This window comes from Anas platyrhynchos, chromosome 29 (assembly GCF_047663525.1).
Source record: "Anas platyrhynchos isolate ZD024472 breed Pekin duck chromosome 29, IASCAAS_PekinDuck_T2T, whole genome shotgun sequence".
Classification (NCBI taxonomy): Eukaryota; Metazoa; Chordata; class Aves; order Anseriformes; family Anatidae; genus Anas; species Anas platyrhynchos.
In genome coordinates, this window is record NC_092615.1 from 2,034,909 (window position 1) to 2,055,849 (window position 20,941).

The window sequence follows — 20,941 nt, forward strand, 5'->3', positions numbered from 1 at the left end:
CTTGGGACCCTCGCCCCCAGCCCGTATTTTTTCCTCAGGGAGCCCGCTCCCCTCAGCAGCCCGCGCTTTCTCCTCAGGGAGCTCGCGCCCCTCCCCCCTCAGCCCGCGCTTTCTCCTCACGGAGCCGCTCCCTCAGGGTCGGGAGCCCGGAGCCGCCGGGTCCCTGCCTGAGGAAGGGGCCAAATCGGCTCTCCCCGAGCCTCAGAGCCGAGCCCGTCTCCCCCTGCTTCATCTCTAAACACCCGGGGACTCTCCGGGGCACCTCCCGTCAGCGCCTGACGGGGAACAAAGGCTAAACGGCCCCTTGATAGATGGGACGCAGCGTCCCGAGTGATGGCTTTAACGCCGTGCTTCGCGTGTCTGCGCAGCGCCGGGGATTTACTCTAAATAGGGAATTCATCATTAAAAGCCCGGTGGGATTTGCCATTCAATGCGAAGTGTTTACAGCAGCTTCTGCCAAGGCGGCGTTGGGGTGCCAGGCGGCTTGGCAGCGCGCTCGCTTCCGAACCGCCCTGGAACTGCTCGTGCCTGCAGCCGGCCTGGGCTTTTGTAAGTGACCCTTGTGCAGACAAACAGCGAAAGCCAAGGAGATGCTGCTTCACTGTTGTCAGATTCTTGCGTATCTTGTGTAACAAAAGTGGAAAAAAATAAAAATTCCCTGAAACTAAGGCCAGCGGTTTGATGCACCAGCGCAGTGCCGCCGAAGAGCTCTGTGGAGGGAGGAAAAATTGGAGCACCTCGTGACCTAACCTTGCCTCCTGATCTGTGATTCACTCCGAAGGCTTAAAATACCGATCTCCATCACAGGTTTGTCATATTTTGCGTTGTGCACGTGCAATTTGCCTGTCAAGCTTGAAAATGCAATGCACGCAATTACAAAGCAAACTTCCCTCTCAAAATCCACCCCGCAGCTTTCCCGCGCTGCTTTGAAAAAGCCTGACACCATTTTGGCTGGAAATGTGCTGAAATCCTAGACTACCATGAGACCAATATTGTCTCTGGTTTCCACACTGCGACCTACTTCATCGATTTTTTTTTTTTTTTCATCTAATATTTGCAAGCTTTTCAGAAATGTTCCCTTTTGTTCTGGTGCTGTACAGGACTAAGTACAAAGAGGTCCCAGGCATTTACTGGGGCCTCTCAGTCCCGATAGAGAAATAATCATTAAATGAAGCAGTTTGGGGGTAAACAGCTGGCTGCCACTCTGTGACAGATTAATCCTTAGACACTCCAAGCTTTGTGCTTCACTATAATATAAAAGTAAAGCACTGCAGATTGCCCAACGAAAGCTTTCACGGAGAGAACATGCTGTGCTTGTGCGGCTGGCCTCAGGGCATCTCCACAAAATCAGTGCAAAACCTGGCACAGCAACCAGCTGAAATACTCCGTAGCTTAGAGCTAAGGCTTGGATTGCAAAGAAGAGAATAGCACCGCACCGGCTTTCTAATCCTGTGTAATTCTCTATAATAATAAAACATTTCTTACTGAACGAGTGGCAAATAGATTACTGTCACACGGCCTTATGCAGCTGTCAGGCCAGGTGTACAAGACACTGAGGTTTCACCAGGAACTGCAAGGAACAACATCTTGGAAACGTTCCAAACAAAGGCAATACTGTCCAGAAAGGAGAAGAAAGAGAAAAGCAGAAAAGGAGAAGCGCTGAGAACAATATATTTTTCTGCTTCCTCTCCTAAAACCTCGACAGTTGCAGTGAGTATGTGGTAGGGCCAGCTATATGTCTGCAGATTCATAGTTCAGTCAGCATTTCCTCTGAAACCAATCCTGCAGACCACTTTCCCAGTTGCTTTAGATCCTGCTTCACTGGCTTGTAACCACATTAACCCACAGCCGATCACAGGCGCTCTGGTTTCGCCTGTTTGATTTGGACTCCTGTCAGTAATCACTCATTCCAAGAGGGACTCCCAGTCCATTCATCACTGTCATCATGTTACAGCAGCCAAACCTCCTTTTTCCCCAGAATAGAAGCTTTTTGGCAGCTGTGTCTCTTTCCAGAAACGCAAAGTTTCAGGTTGCCTGCTGCTTTTCAGATTTCTCAGGATTCTGTGTGGGCTGTGAGCAGAAATCTCACAACAGAAAATCAAGTCAGTCCTCCTTATGATCAGGCAAACCTCTCCTCCCCGTATTAGCTTATTGGTGCTGCACTGGGAATCCTAAAAAGAAGGGTGTGCAGGCAAAACTGCAAAGTGAGAGGTGAATTTCACACACTGAATTTCAAGCCCAGACCAAGAGCTGCTCTGGCCTGTTTTGCTTACAGATGAAAACAGGAGCTGTTTGCCTGACAACTGCAGAGACCCATGTCCTCCATTTACCCATGGAAAAATCGTAAGGAAGGAAACGGCTCTTCAAACCTCTTTCACAATGTGCTAATAAGTCCCGGAGACGAGATGTTACTGCAACTTGCTATAAATCAGCCCGTGTACTGAAACAGCCAGCAAAGGTCAGCCTAGGACAGGTGGGCAGTCTGCTGTCAGTCACAACCCTCCAGCCTAGATTATTCAGGAAGATTCATTAAACTGAGCGCCTTCTCTTAAAGAAGAGGGATCTGTCCAAAGCCTGCTGAGTGCTTTTGTTGTAACTAAAGGTTTGCTTTTGAAGATGGTTGATCTAAGCTACCAAAAGGGGCTAGGGCTGCATCTTTCCCATAAAGTATTAAAGATAGAAGTCTCAACTAAAGAAGACGTAGAGGTCCCACCTCTACCCCAGTGCTCAATCTCAGGTCCCTGAAGGGGAAGCAATCTTTCTGCCATCCATACACCACAGCATATCCTTGGCTCCCCTCCATGGCACAGCCTGCTTGGAGAGCTCTCCTCCTGTCAGGGCTTTCCTGGGATTCATCTAACTCCTGTTGCATAAACTCTGGAAGCATGTTTATAAGAAAGGATTAATTTAGGCACAGAACCTTCTCCACCCTTGACAGCAAAGGCTCAGAAGGAGCTTTCTCCATTTCCAGGTGAACAGTAAACCCAGGGGCTCTCAGCTCAAAGTTTAAATAACACCAAAGTTTGGGTGGCCACCGTTGTCGAGATCCCAGTTACCACAAACATTGCTCTTTGTTTTCCATCCCTGCCAGACTCCTAGCATCACGTCTGGGAGACTCTGAAGCTGGAGCTGCAGAAACTGTCCCGCGTTTGTACTCGACGCACACCACGGTCTCCTTCCTGCCTTCCCTGGGAGGTTTTGTACCGCGTGGAGCAAGGACAGACGGGAGGAATCAGGTGGGAGAGGGAAGCAAATCGCCCTGCACAGAGCCACCCAGGCTGCCTGCCGTCTTCACAGCTCACATGCCTGTTTCCAGCACAAGGATGCTAATTCTTTGTTCTGAATTAAAAGCAGAATTCCTCCTGCTGTTACTTTGTCTGAAACGAAGAGCTCTTGCTTCTCTATTTCATCACTGTCCTGGGAGCCACCAGCCTCTTTGTGTCCACAGGACAGCGAAAAAGACCTCAGGCATGAGAATGCCTACTCATTCCCTCATCCTTCTCCTTGGTTTCAACCCAGCCTTTTCTTTAACTGCTATTTTTTTCTTATATTCTTTTTTTTTCGAGCCTGTTTCGCTTCCTACCACACGGTGGTGCTGCAGATAAAAATACCACGGAGATAACGTAAACAACAGCACCTGACCATGAGGTGGACCGAGAGCTGGCCGAGGGCCGAGGCGTGTAGATGGTGGAGCGTTGAGTTCGTTAGGAGCAAACAAGAGGAGCAGCCAAATATCCTCAAATTCGGGCAGCGGCAACAGCTCGGGCTGAGCCCCGACAGAGCGGCTCACACGTCTGAAAAGTGGGCAAGCCGCTCTGGCTGCCCAGTGGCCCGAAAACTTGCTTTTCCTGAGCCCTATCAGCGACTCGTCAGGAGACCATGCACCGCTCCGAGCTGTGATAATGGCAGCTAGAGATATCAGCTATCGACTCTGCTGCCCAGAAGCAGCTTGCAAAGGTTTCAGCCCAGCAGAATCCAAATATAGGGCTTACGGCTGTCACGCAACAAGTCCCCGCTGCAGATCGGCCACAGGCAGGCCATTAATTTTAACAAACATCGCAGATCCCTGCCCAACTGCACAGGGAACATGCAAAAACGAGCTCTGCTGCCCATGTTTGCCCATGTTTGCCCATGTTACCCTAGGCAGCGCGATCCCCGAGCAACCCAGGAAACCAAAGGAGATGTCACCGAGTCCCAAACACAAACCAGCGCCTCAGTCACCATGGAGCTTTTCTGCTGAATGTTAGTAAGACTTAAGAACACAGATTCCTCATGGTAAGGCTAACAAACACGGTAAAGGTTAATATAACTCACATCCAGTCCCCACGCATTTATGATGGACAATGATATGCCAAGCCAAACATATTTTGAAAGACGGCTCCATCCCCTTGAGCTCCCCATCACAGATTTCCAAAGCAGAGAAAGAATCTCTCACACTGGCAATGACCCCAGGGTTCCTGGGACCAGAAAGAGCGTGGCTCTAAGCTCTTTGTTCACTACAGATCAAGGACTATCTGCATCTGCTCAGATTCGGGTATTTTTGTAAAGCAGCATGCCGCACTGCAAATAGAGCCTCAGCTAAGAGCTTTCAGACAGCAAGAACAAAGCATAACTCTGCCACCTCTCATAATATTTGAATCCTTTCTAAATATCCACAAAGCACCAGCTCTTATTCAGCTCCCTCCTCTGTTTTGGCTGTGACACCTCTGAAATGTTCACTAACAGCCTCTGGTCCTTTTAAATCTCTCTCTGCCCTGAAGGGAAAATATGCTTCTTATAACACATCCCCTAAGGCAGCCAGTTGCTTTGTCCCAGGAAGGTTTTACTGACCTTAAGAGTGCTGAGAGTTCCTTACTTGAGAGTGAGCATTGCTCGAGGATACAAGGTGGAGGAAGAGAGCGACTCTCTCATTTCCAAAAGATTTAATCTGCCCACGGGCAATTTCTCAAGAATTAAAATGTTCTTCAGTGCCCTGAGTATCTGTCCCTAGGAGGAGGGACAGTTTGTCCAGCAGCCAAGGCCATGCAGTGAGGCAGGACAGAGTCCCATGCAGGCCTGCAAAGGAGCAGCTGCCATTCCTGAGCACTACTTGCATCTGAAAAGCAGGAATCTCATCCATGCAAGTCCTGGGAGGCTCCATTTGAATATTGTGTTAGTTGTTAAAGCATTGGATGCTCCAGGAATCCCTGTGCCCATTCACGGGGCAGGTGCTGAGCTGACACATCCCTGCCCTGGTGAAAAACAGCCTAAAAGAGCCAGCTTCATTCAGACAGCAGGGAAATTTGCTTGGGTAAAGCAGAGTGTCATGAAAAAGAAACTTATTAGAGGGAAAGTTGACCTAGAACCTTCCTTTGGGGGGAAGGGGCAGGAAATGGTCAGGTGGCCAACGATAACAAGGATAAATTATTGCCAGGCAGATGCAGTGATGATTTAGGCTGTCTGGAGAACAACCAAGCCAGGCTAAGCGGGGCGCTGGGGTGAGTCAAGCCAGGCAGAGCAGTGAAGCAATCCACGAGGCCAATTTAAGCAGGGGAATGGCCGGCCTGGGCAGAGGGCAGGCAGGGGAGCGGGGACAGCCAGGCAGGGCCAGAGCCAGGCAGCAACAGCCATACTCACTCAGGCACTGCAGACCACTTTTATTCATGAGAGGTTTGGCACACAGGGAGCAGCTGGTGCAGCTGGAGAAAACCCCTGGCACAAGCTGGTGCCGATTGACCTCTTTCCACCTCTCTTTTGGCTCCTTTGTCTCTTTCTCCTTCTCTTTCTCTTTTGATTGCTCTTTGTTCTTACCCTGGAAGGAAAACAGAAAAAAAAATACAGCTCCGTTATGTGCCTTGCACTGCCTACACATTCCTCTCTCTGCTGGTAAAAACAAGCACACAGCAAGCTGGCACACAGCAAATGCAGTGGGCCCCGTTGTGTTTGAACCTTTGGGATTGCAGTGGTTTTCCCAAATGCCTCCCAAAGGCTTGGGACAGTCCCTTTAGGGTAAGACCATGCATGACAAAGGGCAGCATGTGCCCGTACCCCTGCAAGCTCTTCTCTGTGAGTCAGGGACCACTTGGTCCCCTGGATGCTGTTAGGAGTCACCGTGCATCTGCTGATGAAATCAGAGGCCTCAGCCACCCAAAAGCAAGTCAGCGGACTGGTCCCTGGAACCAGATCCCCTCTCCTGCTCGAGGAATTCAGCAGCCTGCTCCACAAATTCGCCATCTCTCTCACCTTATCCTTCCAGGACCCGGTAACTCGGCTCCGCAGGGAACTCAGACGCCGCATCACCTTGGTGCCTTTCTCTGCTTTGTCACTCTTTCCACTGTCCTCATTTCTGAAAGGAGACAAAAAGCATCTTAACTAAGGGAAGTTAACCAGCCAAGCACGGTTCAAGGAGATCACTGATGAAGTTCGTCTGAAGCTTTACTTTAGGGCCCCATCCCTGGGCTTTCAATCCGTTGGGGGATCTGGTTCAGCATCAGTCACATCGTTCATGGGGAGACTTGCAAATAAGGTAATGAGCTTTCAGATTACGGCTGGCACTGTGTTTTTGTTCAGTGCCATGCACAATGAAGCCCCACTCTGGGCAGAACCGCTGCAGAAACCAGTGTCCACAGTAGTAGCGGGGTGCTTGAGCTTCGATGGAATGGGGCTAGAAATCAGTCTGCTCCAGGGACACCGAGTCTACTGCCCACCTCACTTACTCGTTAGACAGGAACTCAAACCAGGTGAGGTTCTGCTGGGAGGAATCACTGCCTTCTTGCACACAAACTCTCTGCTTTACCCTGTGCAGGGAGAAGACATCAGACACAGCAAAAAAAAAACACAAACACAAGAACAGAGCTTCTCCCAGACACACTCACCCGTGATACTGCTTCAGCTCCTGAAGTACTTGCTGGACAATTAGCCTACCAGGGACGGGGCAGAAGAAAAACAAAAGATCAGAAAATTTCTTGGCAAACGTGTCCTGCACCCCACATAGAGTCAGGCACTGGTTTATGACCAGCTACGGAGCCGTGCCCCAGCATTGTGGGATCTCCCTCATGGTCTGATCCTGGATCTCCGGTAGCTCAGATGCACTCAAGAATCTCAGCCACCTCCAGAAGCCAGGACTGACAATACCTACACGTGGTCTGGGGACACGTGGTCCTTCTCCAGCATCTCCAGAGCAGGGGGTTCGACACCTGGAACAGAAAACACCCTCAGCAGGTATCCTGGTTCGCTGTGTTATACCTTCCTCCTGCAATCTGTGTTACCCTAACTTCTGGGGATCCTGCTTGCAGCTCAAGGGTAGGAGCTGACACCATCCCAGAGACCCTCCCTGGTTACTTCCCAGCCCATCTTCTTAACATTTCCCTACATTTATTCCAGGATAATCCTCGCAAGTGGGGCAGGCTAATGGATTCCAGCAGCACAGAGCTGCCCAATGTGAAGTTTACAGGAGCTGGGGTGGCTTTGGTGCTGACGGGCCACCTGGGAGAGGGGCTCTCCTAGGAGCTGAGTCCTCTCACCGTGCCTTGCAGCACGGGTCGCAAAAAGAGACAGAGCAGAGGACAAATACTCTTGAGCAGGGATTTCTCTTTTCACACGCTCATAAGCCTGGAGAGGCACTCAGCAAATAAGCCGTTGGTTCAATCCTCCTGTTGTCACTGGTTTTCTAAGGCTTTTGGTGCAGAAAGCCTGATCCCACAGCCTGCTCCCCTGCCAGTTAAGGGCCCTGCTGCCAGAAGCCCACCTTTGCCCTGTTCTTGTGGGTGGAGGAGAACGGGCACATCTAAACCATGGGCAGAAGCAGAGGTACATTTTGTTCCTAGGAAACTGTCCTTGCCTCATGTGCGTGAGGAATGACCAACGCTCCGGCTGCACGGCAATGTGCCTCTGGGGACACGTCTGTGCTTAGACTCCTGTAAACCCAGCTCATACCCAAAGTCAGCTTGACTTTATCTCAGGAGCTCCTGGGACTGTGTAGCAGGGAAGGGCAGAGGATGTCTAGACTTGCAGAGGCTACAGCTCCGGCTCTGTGCCTTAGTTACAGCCGACCTGCACTCGATTAAAGCCGTACATGCTGTCTGCACCAACCTTCCATGACCGAAAGAGCAGTGTTGAAACCGCAGGGTATGGGAGGGGAGGCGATCTCACAGGCTGATGGGACGGACTTCGACCTCAGCCTCTTCCCGTCACTGCCACGTTCCTGGAGAAGTGAAAATTCATGGGCATCTTTGGTCCTGCGTGCGCCAAAGCCTCCACCAGGGCCCAGCACAGTTGGAAAGGCACAAATCAGGGAATGGGGCTCCCATCTCAAGCGCCAGCGATCACCCCTGCCTTCCCACAGCCTCCTGCCCTGCAGGCCCACCCCAGCAGCACCAGGGCTCGTTCCCTCGCTGCAAGCTTCTAGCTGTGCTGTATCAGAGCACAGGATTAGACCGAGACCCAAAAAATGCATCCTGCCACCAGCTCTGTCCCAGAGTCTCGGTGGAGAAGCTGGTGAGGCGGTTCAGAAACAAAGAGAGGGGAGTATCAGTGGGAACAGGCAGTGCTTGCTCCCTTCTGGCTGCAGCAAGGGAAATTACAACAGGAGTTCTGTGTCTTCTGTGCCTTCTACACACCCAGCTTACCCGCTGCCGGCACACGCGCAGCCCTCGCACACTCACCACCTCCTCCGAGCCAGGGCAGCCCGGGAGGCTCGGACGCAGTGGCTCTATCTCCACCTTGATCACCATGCTGCCCCCGCTGCTGCTCCAGGCTTCCAGCTCGCCCCGGGGCAGCTGCAGGGACACGCGAGGCTGCGGGCAGGACCGGCTGCCCTTCTCCACATCCTCCTGCTCCGCGTCGCTGCCCGCCTCGGTGGTATCCAAGCTGAACCTAATTCAGTAAAGGGGAAGGAGACGGCTTAGCAAGGCCGTCCCATTGTGCAGCCCCTGCCATGTCCTGAGTTTGGGTGGACAATCCTAAAGAGTCTACAGTGAAGACAATCCTACAACTGTGGAGCCCACAACGAAGATAATCCTACATCTGTGGAGCCTACAAGACAAGGAGGGCCACCGCAGCAGGCCTGTGGGAGAGGAAATGCTGGGAAGAGTCAGCCTGGACACCAAGTCCTGAGCATGTTAAAAGCATCTTCTCTGGCTGCCATCAGCAAGCCCACGAGCTCCTCGGTCACCTGGGATGTTTAATTTGGCTCTTGCTGATCTCTCAGCAGCTCCTGAGACTGCACAGCCACCCTGCAGCCTGCCTCGCCTGCGTGGGAGCTGCTGGCCTGCCAGCTGCAATGCCAGCAAAGTCCCTTCGGGCAATTTAGAAATGGCAGATGTTGTCATTTATTGAATCATCCCCGTGGCATCGTGTCATAAATCCTGCTCCTCCGGGGCCCGGCTTCAGGGAAGGAAAAAGAAATCCTGTTCTGGGAAGCGAGGGGCGGACCGGCCCCCCAGCACCCTCCAGCTGCCTGAACACCAAGTGCTGCTGCGGTGCCAGCAGCGTAGGGACAAAATGATGGATAGGAGCTTCGTTCCTGCTGCCAGAGACAGGCTTTGGGACGCATTTGCTTAGGGGACAGCAGGGCTCGTTCCCCTTCCCCGGCCCCCCATTCGCACATGCTTAATCACACAGCGAGGAGACCGGCACGGACAGCCACTCCGTGCCACCACGGCTCGTGTGCCTGTTCCACTGTAAACTGTGAATGATCCCTGGCACACGGCACAACAATAGGTCTGGGAACCAAAGTCTGAGCTTGATAAAGAACTGCCAAGATTTCAGGCTGAGATAATTTTAGGGTACCTTATAATGAGGGGAGATATAAATAGGCGTTGCTGGCTTGCCCCTACCTCCCGGCCAGCAGAGATCAATACGTTTGTCAGCAGGGGAAGCGTGCACAAAGGAACCTGGAGCCCAAGCACTGTAGGCGGCAGGAGCACAGCACAGCAGTAATGCCAGGCCTGGAAACCCCTCCCAGCCAGAGCTCAGCTTCACACCACAAAATGCACCCCCCTTCTGCAGCCACGGGGAGAACAAGGGGGCTGAGGACTGCTGCAATTGCAGCCACAGGCCCCACTGAGCCAACTCGCAGAGCAGAAGAGAATGGGTTTGGCAGAGCTCTCTTAATCCCTGGGAGCTGGTAAAGTTCCCTCTGAGGCAGAGGATGGAGGTCACCAGGGCAACTGATGGTGTGCAAGGGTCCTCTGCAGGCAGAACCGAGCTCTCCCCAGATGAGGGATCCTCTTCCCAGCCCCAAGAGCAGGAAAAGAGGCTCTTCCTATTGCCAAGAGACACAGAAACCTCCTCTTGCCCTCGTGTCTGTTCCTCCCCGTCCCACCCAACACGAGCAGCAAGCATCCAGCTGCCTTGGCAGATGCTGACAAGGGCGGGAGACCACCCAGCAGCAGGGCGATCGCTCCAGCCTCCCGCAGCATCGCTGTGCTGGATATCTCACACGGCCCTCACGGCCCTGCCTTACCTGCGCTTGCAGTCCACGGGTGACAAGGGGCTCTCCCAGCTGTGCCTCCGAGAGGTAGACATGGACCTCACCAGCGTGGGGAAGGACTCCGTGGTCTCCTGCAGGTCCAGGTCTTCACCCATCTCCTCGGGACTGTCGGCAGCGCCGGTGCCTTTGTTCAAGAAGTGGCAGTCGGCCTCGCCGTAACGCACCGAGCAGGACACGGGATTGGAAAAAGCCACGTCCACGGACATTTTGCTCAGAGCCTCAGGTCTTTCTTCCAAGAAACGAATGGCTGACACAGCCTGAGGGGCTGGTTCTGGCTGCGCCGCTGCCTCCGGCGCTGTTTTGGCAGCTGGCGGGCTCAGGAGCCCCAGGTCTTTGTAATACTCCGTGCCGTGGAGAGCTGAGTCTGAGAGGAGATCCTCCGTGCTGCTGTGCAAGTCAGCTGCGGGGACGTCCAGCTCTGTGGAAGAGGAATCTTCCTGCAAAGGCAGCAATGGCACAGCCTGAGCGCATAAAGCCCATCAGAGAGCCTTGTGCTCCTCCTGAGAAGGGGGCACATCCCATGCAGAGCTGGGACTGCTCTGCTCTCCCCTCCCGATGCGACCTGCCCCAGTCCCACCAGCTCAGCTTGCTCCCGGGGCTTGTAAGGCTCCCTCTATCCCGAGCTCTCTCCATGCCTCACACCCACTGACATCCATGTGTATGATTTTTCCCAGCAAGAAAAGCAATATAACCTTGTGCTCCTTGATAATTTGGGTCAGCACTCCTTTCCCCTGCCCTTATTCCACCTCAGCCCCCTCTGGATACGGTGCTGACCCCCCCAGTTTGCCACCCCCAGCTCCTGCCTCGCGTGGTGGCAGTGGAAGGACAGAGGACACTCGCCTTTTCCTCAGCCATGCTGGTGAAGAAGGTGTCATCCTCAGCGATCAGGGACGGGAGGAAGCTCTTGGGGCCGCGGTACTCCAAAGCAGAGGGGCTGCGCTCAGCGAGTTCCCGTAAGCAGGGCTTGCAGTCAGACCCTGCAAGACAGAGAGGTCACAGCTTGTGGCCGGACGGCCAGGAGGATGTAAAACCAGTGACACAGAGAGGTGACATCAGGCAGCACTGACACACTCCACGTGGCCCTCTGCTCCCTCAACCCTTCTGGACAGGAGCCTCTCAAGCCCTAGCCAGCCTCCGTCCTGGGGGAACACGGTGCAGGGGTCCCCTAGCAGCAGAAATGCCATCCCTTGAGCCACAGCACGTGCCGGGGCAGAGACCAGGCTTGCACCATCCCAGCCAGACCCTTATACGATGTCCTGTTCCACAGGGGCTGCTTTCACAGTAAAGCAGAAGAGCTAAGCACATTGTCACCGCTGTCACTTGCAGGAATCACTTTAAAGCATGAATCTAGGGGAAAAAAAACAACATACTGGCATCACTGGTATTATTTGCATCCTTAAAGAGTAAAGGACGCCGCTGGGAGGGAAGACAGGAGGACTTGGGGCAGCGGTGACACGTGGAGCAGTGCTGGAGGTGTGTGGGTCTCCGGTCCCACAATGTGCACGTTCCCCACACCGCAGCGCTGAGCGGGTGCCGGAGCACGCGTGCACCGCCCGATAAGTCATTGAGAAACAAAAACAAGGCCTGGACGTACTTGGCGGCACAATATATCGTCCAGCTGACTGAAGCACATTCCTATGTAGCGAGACACGCTGGAAACGCTAGCCACGATCTCTAAACCAGTGCGTGACTCACGGAGGCCTTCTATTCCTCTGAGATACGCACAGCTGAGGCGAGTGGAAAAAAGCCAGGCTGTTGGCTGAAGCACCGTGGTGGATGGCTGAAGATGCGGAGAACAATAGCAAGAGACAGTAAGCCACCATATCCATCCAGAGAGGGGGGAATAAACCTGCTAGAAACTGCTAGAAGCCCATCAAACTCCAGGAGAGCAAAATATAAAAGCGTTACTATGAGCAAGATCCTGTTAAGAAACACCCTCCTGGAAACCTTGCAGCCTGCTGTGCGTTTTAATGCTACACGATGCAGCCAGCAAGCCAGAAATTGCGTGGTGCCAACGCGAAAAAGGCAGCAAACGTGAGGGAGAGTTTGGAGGTTTGTTCCTTGGATCCTGCTGCACGCTGCAGAGGCCAGGTTGTCTGCTTGAAGGAGCGTTTGGTGTGTTTAAATGTGTGAAATCATTTAAAGTCGGGGCTATAAGCGATATAGTGAGGAAAACGCTCCACGAAGGCACTGTTTAACTAAGAGCTTTCTAACTACACAAGCAGTGAAAATTTGAAACAGGCTGTCTAGGGAGGATCTAGGAGAAGATTTTAATTAATAGACAAATTCCTGCCCTGGATGTCCTTGGGCTGCATCTGTAATGCTTTAGCTGTAAAACTGGTCGAGGCTCAGCCAGCAGGTTTTAACATCACTTTTTGTTTTCCCCTGTTGAGCTTGCAAGCAAGAAATCAGCTTTCTGAAGAAACCAGCGCAGGTTTTGGCGTGGGCTTGAAGGAAGCTGAGCAGCCAAAGACGTCAGCGGACAGCAAAAGCCACTGAACCCCCAAAACAGGCTGGGGTTGAGACCAAGGTAGGACTGACCCAAGGGGAGCAACCAGAGGGTTGGGAAGGTCCCAAGGAGCCAGGGAGACATCCTGCTTGCCCTCTATGAGCCTGAGGAGGGAAGCAAAAGGAGCTTGTTTGCCCTTGCCATCCCTTGCAGCAGTGAACATGCCTCGGAGAAGGGAGCAAAGTCCCCAGGGGCAGGGATGGAGCTGCAGGAGCTGACAAGTGCTGCAGCCTGACAGAGGCCAGAGCCCTAGCCCGCAGGTTTAGCTAAAACAAAGAGGTGTTTTCCTCCCGAGCAGGGTCCCAGCCAGCCTGCCAAAGCTGGCTCTGCACCAGGCTCCATCCTGCAGCTCTGAAGTGGGTCCCTGGATCAGAGTCAGCTCCTTGGAGGCCTGGAAAATATTCCCTGTGCCGTGCAGGGCTCTGGCTTTGGCCAAGATGTCTGCTGCAGTCAACAAGCCCCCTGCAGCCCCACCAGACAGCTTACATCCTCCTCGGACACTTCAGACACTCTTGTTCAACACGCGATAAATCAGGTTTGCAGCCAGCGGCGGCGAACCCGGCGGCAGCGACCGTTAGGCACCAGCGTGTGCTGTGCACGGGGCTACGGCGGTGGGGAGACCATTTTAGGCAATGTGTGAGCACCAGACGTGACAATTCCGGGCTCCCCGCATTTAATTCCTCCATCGGTTGACCCTGGGCTAGCACCGTCAGCTCTAGACACGACACTTGGGCACAGGGATCCCGTAGAGGGGCTCTTGGGGGAAGAAAAACGTTTCCAAGAATCAGGTTATGGCAGGATGAGCAAAGAAAGGCTGGTATGGAGAGCACAGAGGCTGTGAGCATCCCTGTCTCTGAGACGGAGGTGGTCACCCATCTTCTAGCCAGAAGGATAAACCCCAAGGCCCTGCACTCGAGACTCTTTGGGAGGACCCATGCCCAGTTTCACCGCTGCGTGGTGGTCAGGGGTTGGCCCCACAGGTCCCCAGAGGTGGCCAGGCAGCAGCATTCACTTCCCTCAGCTGATGCTGGAGACAAGATGGCAAAAGGACCCTTCCAAGAGCACACACATGCTGTTTGGTTTCGGGGAACATTAAGCAGCTTCGGTGCTGCAGTTGCTATATTCTCCTGTGGCCAGGGACCATAAAAGGTTGCTGCTGCAGAGAGCAGCTCCTCAGAGGAATTCCCAGGGCAGAGCAGGGGAGGAAGCGCCGCACACGAGCGGGGCTGTGCTGCGCTGTGCCAGGCTGGCTTCCTGGCAGGCAGAGCATGAAGACGCCAGGCTTCTTCCCCAGGAGGAAGGGAGCAATGAGAGGTGTCCGTGGCGTGTGGCAGCCTGGGGGGGTTTGGTACCATGGGGACCCACCAGCTGAGCTGGTTTGTCTCGAGGAAGAAGGCTCCCTGCTGCTGCACCCGCATGCAAGGTCACTGGGTGACTCAAAAAGATGTGGATATTTCTGTTTCAGGGCTGTAGGAAAAAAAACAACTCCCTTCTGCAGCCATCCAGGCAAGCCGGTCACTGGAGAAAACACCCACAGCTGGTGACAGCAGGGGACCCCACCCAGGCAGCCAGTGCTGGAACAAGCTGTGCCCGCCAGGGATTTGCAGCCCAGGAGCAACGTGCCCCGACCCCAGGCCCCAGCTGCCTTGTTGGGGCAGGATGCTGCGGGTCCCCGGGCGACCCCAGAGCCAGGCAGGGGATGCGTCAGAGGAAACGCAAGGATCCGAGCTCTCACCACACAGCTCACATCCTGCAAGCATCAAACACCCCCCGAATTTCCACCGAGGAAAGGCCACAACAAACACGGCGGGGACAAAGGCACCGGTCAGAACGAAACAATCCCAGGAGGAAGGAAAGAGCAGAGCATCTGAGCATTTCCTAGCAATCAGGGGACAGAGACTGCTGGGAAACCACCGAGAGCATCACAGGCAAGAAACAAGAATCATTGAGTCTCCTTCTGGCTCTTCCCTACTGGCCCAGCACCAGCTGCCCTCTACGTGCAGCCCCGCAGGATGACCAGAGCTGTGGGGTAAAACCTCTGCAGAGCAAGTGCTGAGCTCGCCGTGCCAAAATCGGATGAAGTGCAGCACTTGGCCTTGTCTGGGCCCCAGCTCATCGGCCGTTGGCAGCAGCGGGGATTGGCTCATGTGGCCCGGGCTGAAGGAGGGGAGAAGATAAGCCGTCCGACACCGTAACGCACTGCACAGCGAGCTGCTGCCTTATCGCTGCCTTTGGGGCCTGGTTTTTGGGCACGCAGGGCACGGGGAGCAGGGAGGCAGCACGAGCCTCAGCTCGCTGTCAGTGGAAAGGTCTCAGCAGGGCTCAGCGGGGTTGCAGCCCCTCGGATACCCTCCTAGACCTATGGTCACTGTGCAGCTTCCTCAGCAACTGCTGGGGAGAGGGCTGCCCCGAGATGCTCCCCAAAGCAGCCTGGTTATGAGCAGAGGCTGATTTATTTATTACAGCCCTGAGCCCCGCTGTGCCTCCCCAGTGAGCCCAGGCACGGCACTGCGGGGCTGGGGCCGGGGAGCTGGGAGCTGCTCGGGGCTCAGCGTGGGTCAGAGCCTCCTGACCCTGCCTCCTGCTCTGCACAAACCTTCCTGCGGCCGGCTGCTTGGGATCCCCTTCCCCTGAGTGTCCACAGAGGAAGAGGGGAGCTGGGGGAGAAAAAGGCCGACACACATCAGGAGCTTGAATGCCACAGATAATGATAACCACCAGCCCGAGGGCAGTGTTTGCAGCAGGGGCAGCAGTGTCCAGCTCCTCCAGGGCCACGAACACCCCACATCCTGGGGTTCTCACTTCTCTCTTTCCAAGCCATGGCACTGCGAGCAGGAATGAGGCTGGCTCACACCACTGCCGGCATTTCCCACCCCTGCTGTGGGACAAGAGGGTGCCACATGAGCCACCAGGGCTCAGCCCGTGCCCCGAACACGGGGGCTCAGCTCCTCAGCCTGCTCTGAGGGACCGGAGGAGCCTCTTTCCCCGGCATCTGCTCTGACACCAAAGTCCCAGCACACAACTTGAGGCTCAGCCCTCGGCAGCTGCCTGCGAACGCCGGGACCTCCGGCTCACTGGCAGCAGCAAAGCTCGGTTATTACAAAACCATAAGGCTGCTGTTTAACCCGTTACCCAACTCCCCAAAGCATTTATGTGCCCTGAGAAGGTGAAGCAGAAGGAAAAGTGTCACTGACATCTGAGCAGTGGCCCCACAGAGAGGAGCAGTGGGTGCCCAGCATGTCGGGGACCCCCGTGCTCTCTGCCACCCGCTCGCCCCGGCCGCCCTGCAGCAGCGGCTCGAGGCGCCCGGCTCAGCCCTCTCTCCCCACACACAGGCCGTTACCTCGCTTAAAGGACCATCTCTTCTTCCAGCGCTTCGAGAACGACGGCCAGGAGTGATTGAGCAGTGAGTCGGACATTGGGGAGCCCTCGGAACCCCGTGCGAGGAACGGCCCCAAGCAGGAGACGACAGCACGGCGCACGGCAGAGCTCAGCGCGGTCTAAGGCAGCGCTGCAGGCTGCAGCCCAGGGGCTGCCAAGGGGGGAGTGGAGAAGCCAAGTGTTTTGTCAGAAGCATCAGCTGATGGAAGCTGTAGCCAGAGAGAAATTCCTGGTCTCCGGCGTTCCCACCTGTGTGACGGGTCAGTGACTTCCTACAGCGGGGTCCGGGGATTAGTGGCCCCGCAGCGCATGCAGCCCCGAACACTGGCCGAGGCTTGCAGAGGGAAGCAGAAAACAGGCTGCAAACACACCCAAACCTGCCCCTCGCTGCCAAAACCTCCCTGCTCTGCTCGTGGTGATCAGATGTCAGCCGGACAAACCGTCACCTGCACGTCCGTTCTGCAGGGGCACGGGGCCCCTCCACCTGGGAAATGCAGGGCAAGAGCCGAGAGCACCGGCTGGCTATTTGCACCTTTGGCATCACTTTGCACAGCCTCTGCAAGGGAAGGGGCGAGACCCTCCCCATCTGCAATGCTGGCATCACCTTGGGGTCTTAGCAAGTCCCTGGCCCTTGGCAAGGATCATTCTCCAAGCCCTTCTCAGCTCCCCCACAAAGGGAGGTGGGAGCTGTCTCCAAATTGCCCCAAGACACCAAATCCCCCTCCCTGAGGTCTCTGAGCCCCACTGACACCAGCCCTGCAGCTCACCCTGGCTCCAAACCTTGCTCCTGAGCCCTTGAGCAGGCTGACAAAGCCTGGTTATACAATCTCAGCCTCGCTGAGCAGACCCCAGCTGGTTTGGGGACGGCCACAGGCACCTCCACAGCATGGAGCCTGCTCCGGGCTGGTGTCACACAGAGGTGGGTGGTGAAGAGCGTTTCCCTCACCCGACCACAAACCTCAAGGCGTCATCTGCCCAGCGCAGTCCTCCCACATCCCCTCTGCATGCAGCTCCCTGACAACACGGGCACCCAGCTCAGCAGCGGCCCTTTGGAGAGGGTTTGGGGGGACCCCAGCTCAGCCAGACCCAAACCCAGCCGTGGGCAGTGCTGAGGTCCTGCCCGGGGGGGGGGGGAGGCATCTGCAAACCTTCATCTGTGGCATGGCAGCAGCAGGAGCAGCACCCGTGGGGTGTTTGGACACCCCAGCACTGCCCCAAAGGGAGACAGGGGGACACCCGGTAGGTTAAACCCCAACCTCCTCTTCACGTGCAGCAGGGTGAGGCTGCTTCATCAGAAAATCCCGAGGAAGATGAGCAACAACTCCAGCGTCATCAGATGGATCTCGTGCAGAGAATGACTTACCCTGAAGGCTGGAGGCATCTCTGGTGAGTTCCCCGAGCACGCTTACAGCTGACAGCCCCGACTTCTCCAGCCGCTGGTGCAAAGCGAGGAGTGGAGCCTCATCGGGGAAGCAGCAGCCGCGCTGCCGGGCTGCTCGCGGGGGCCTCTGGCTCAACCATCTCACCGCTTCCCCTTTCCGAAGACACGAACAAGCCCGCCTTGCCCATGCTGCAGTTCCTCCGACGTCAGCCCTGGCACAGCCCCGCTGCTCTCTCCAGCCCTCGCAGGGGTCGGGGCTCCAGCAGGGTCCAGCAGCCCCCGTTGGGGGGCCGCACACCCCAAACCTCCCGGCGCAGGGGCCCCGAGAGCTGCAGAACTGGTGATGGCCACGATGACAGCGATTGCCGCAAACAGCTTCCTGTTCCGTTCGGAGAAAAACCGCTCTGCGTGCACCGTGAGAGCCTGGCACTAAGGGGCTGTGCCCACGGGCTCGTTGCACCATCGCTCGTTAGCCGCCTGCCAGGGGCAGCGGGGCCCAGCGCCGGGCTCCCACAAATGCATCCTTTGTGGCGGGGTGGCTCTGGCAGACCCCGCAGCCCAGCAGGTCTCGGGCTGAGACAGGATGAAGTGATAGCAAAGAAACAAAGCACAGAGATGACTGCGCCGGCTGAATTTCTCTGTGCAGGTGAGGGGCAGACCCACCGGCACTCTGGCTCCAAAGCAAGGGGAGCGAGGGGCGAGGTGCTGGTCCTCGCCGCATGCGGTCCTTCAGGCAGAGCCCCCAGCACAGCCTGGGCTCAGATTTTCGGTGCGGCCGCCTGCTCTGTTCCACCAAGCCCTGGGGGCCACCGAGCGCACGCACCTCATCCCACGGCCCCAAGCACACGCCAGCCCCAGCCAAGCCCTAATCAGAACAAGATCCGCTCACACTCCAATTACTCAGAGACCGCAGCCTTGGCAGCGCTTGGGATAGCAATTATCCAGTGCTCCAGGAAACCACCAGAGCAAAGAGGAATTAAGGTTTAATTTCTCTGAAGTCCACAAGAGCTCGGTGAGGATCAGGGATCAGGGATCAGGACTGCTCCCAAACCAGGCAGCTGACGGGACGGTGCGGTGTCCTTACCACAAGAGAGGACCAGAGCTAATCTCTTTCCTTTCTGGTGTCTGATATGGTTTAGGGGTTAGCGAAGCAGAGCTATGCATGCGGCCTGGAAGAGCGATGAGGGATGACGGCACGAGGGCTGGATGAGTCTCAGCATCCTCCCCCAGCATCCACGACTTGAGAGCCCAGCAGGCAGCAAACCTCCCGTCACAGCAAGGTCAAGTTTTGTTAGGATCTCCAGAGAACGACCTGTGCCAGAAAACGCAACTCCAAACCATTTCAAAGTATTGCTTTGTTTCTCATCGCTCTTACAACACGAGAAATCCAGGTGGGTTTGGAGAGGGCTGAGGTTGGGCTGAGCCGCTCCGTGTGCTCCTGCCCAACACAGGGCAGCGGGCGCAGAGCGGGGCCGGATCCAGCTGCCTCGTCCAGCTCGGCGTGCAGAGGCACTAGGTGGCATCAGCACTGCACAATCTCCATTAACCAACGTCAGCGCCCAGCCCAGCGCTGGGCCCAGGTGGCTGATGAAACACTTGCTGGAATTTACCAGGGACAGGGGGCGAGGAGTGTGCAGCGAGGGTTGACCTCGACCCCTCCAGAAAAAAAAAAAAAAAAAAAAAAAAAAAAGCATTTTTTGCAAAAAAAAAAAGTAAAATCACACTACTCACTTTTACAGCCATTCGTTGCGCAAGCAGCGGACGCTATCCCCAGGTCTGAGGCCGGTGGGGCCCTGGCAGAGCCGAGCCCCAGCAGGCCGGGAGCAGCCCCGAGGTGCTCAGCTTGGTGCTGGTGAGGTGAGGAGCTGGGGCTGCAGCACAGCGAGGACACGAGGGACAAGGCACGGCAGGAGAGCAGGTACCTTTACCAAAAAGCTAAACGCATCGAGAAGAAAAACAGCAGCAGCGAGTCCCCCGCCTCGCTGGTGCAGCTGATCAGGAAGGAAATCTCGCCTGTGATAAAACGAAACAACGTTTAAGTCAGAAGAAAGAAAGATTTTTACATTTCCACAGCAGCTCGGTACAGAAGGCGAGGGGAGGTGGTTACTGGTGCAAATCCGGCCCCAGCTGCTCTGCCTCAGGACGGGGATGAAGCAGAGCCTCTGCCTTTCTGCCTTTTAAAACTGCCTGCATCCCCCTGATGGGAAAGGAGCCTGGGTCTGTGCTCGGAGAAATAGCAGCATGATGCTACGGAGCAGCAGCTCTCGCTGTTTTGGGCAGAAGGAAGCCCTTCACCAATGTTTACTCAACAGCACCGAGCACCCTGCGGTGAGGATGAGCCCGGAGCGTGTCGTGCACACCACGGGGCCGAGCTAAGTGAGCCTCGGACCACAAACCTGCAACGGGCAGATCTGTGTTTGTTTTTTAATTTCTTTTTTTTTTTTTCTTCTTTTCTCAGCACCATTCATTTTGCAACTGAAAGTATTACTTATTCCAAGATATGAATTTAATGCTTTCTCTGTGGTAAAGCAGCATCCAGCGCTGCACAGACAGCAGACACAAAATGAGCAGTTATTCTTGGATAATTTATTCAGAAATTTAATATAAACAGTTAATTGTTCAATATTCTGACACACGGCAAGCGTTTTGTCTTAATGCTCCAAGATATTTTCTGTACATGTCACTGCTTGGCTCTTACATACGAAAACATTGAAAAAAAATAAATCAAGGGGGAGGTTTTTTATTTTTTTGTGTGTTTTTCTCCTTTTTTTTTAGAAAAAAATCATGGCACATTTGATCCTTTGTTTCAAACAAGAGGTATCTGCAATACTGGAACCTTAGATATGCAGAGAGAAAGGTGGGAGCAGCAAGTTTAAACAGGAAAAAAAAAAAAAAAGACCTCACAGAACATCACTTAGCATGTAACTGAAACTGCCTCTGGTCCGGTTAAGGTGCAAGCAGCCCAGCATTTGCTTTTGGCTGCGTTTGATCAAGCCGATGCCCAGAACCCCATCCACAAAGCTCCTCAAACACAAGCCACTGTTTTGACACTCTAAGAACAAAACCAACGTGCAAATTAAAGCAAAAGGTAAGGGGTTTCCTTTTCAAATAGCATTCTGTCTTTTCAGATTTAAAGGTAGCTTTTCTAAGATCGCCATCAGCCAGTTTCCATCACACCCGGTAACGGGAGAAGTATTTG

At 54.8% G+C, this 20,941-nt stretch overlaps 1 protein-coding gene and 1 long non-coding RNA gene across 5 annotated transcripts in view; one reads left to right on the forward strand and one right to left on the reverse strand.

Annotated features, from left to right (window-relative positions):
- Positions 1 to 19,605, reverse strand: part of ARHGEF18 (Rho/Rac guanine nucleotide exchange factor 18) — a 46,192-nt gene extending 26,587 nt beyond the window's left edge. For 2 of the 4 annotated variants that reach the window (XM_005029077.6, XM_038169077.2), the window contains exons 1-10: positions 16,324 to 16,457; positions 11,312 to 11,448; positions 10,445 to 10,908; positions 8,643 to 8,853; positions 8,071 to 8,182; positions 7,118 to 7,175; positions 6,855 to 6,899; positions 6,696 to 6,776; positions 6,223 to 6,325; positions 5,617 to 5,791 (exon numbers count right to left, since the gene is read on the reverse strand). In XM_005029077.6, coding sequence (XP_005029134.4) covers positions 5,617 to 5,791; positions 6,223 to 6,325; positions 6,696 to 6,776; positions 6,855 to 6,899; positions 7,118 to 7,175; positions 8,071 to 8,182; positions 8,643 to 8,853; positions 10,445 to 10,908; positions 11,312 to 11,448; positions 16,324 to 16,399 — 1,462 coding nt within the window. In that variant the 5' untranslated portion in view covers positions 16,400 to 16,457. Of the gene's footprint in view, positions 1 to 5,616; positions 5,792 to 6,222; positions 6,326 to 6,695; positions 6,777 to 6,854; positions 6,900 to 7,117; positions 7,176 to 8,070; positions 8,183 to 8,642; positions 8,854 to 10,444; positions 10,909 to 11,311; positions 11,449 to 16,323; positions 16,458 to 17,724; positions 17,859 to 19,473 lie in introns of those variants that run through there. The other 2 variants (XM_005029078.6, XM_005029080.6) reach the window with 2 other exon arrangements.
- Positions 185 to 20,365, forward strand: LOC119714211 (uncharacterized). Its single transcript, XR_011805252.1, has 3 exons — positions 185 to 4,275; positions 6,785 to 7,200; positions 12,865 to 20,365. It is a non-coding gene; the product is annotated as an uncharacterized lncRNA (long non-coding RNA).
- The last annotated feature ends 576 nt before the right edge of the window (positions 20,366 to 20,941 follow it).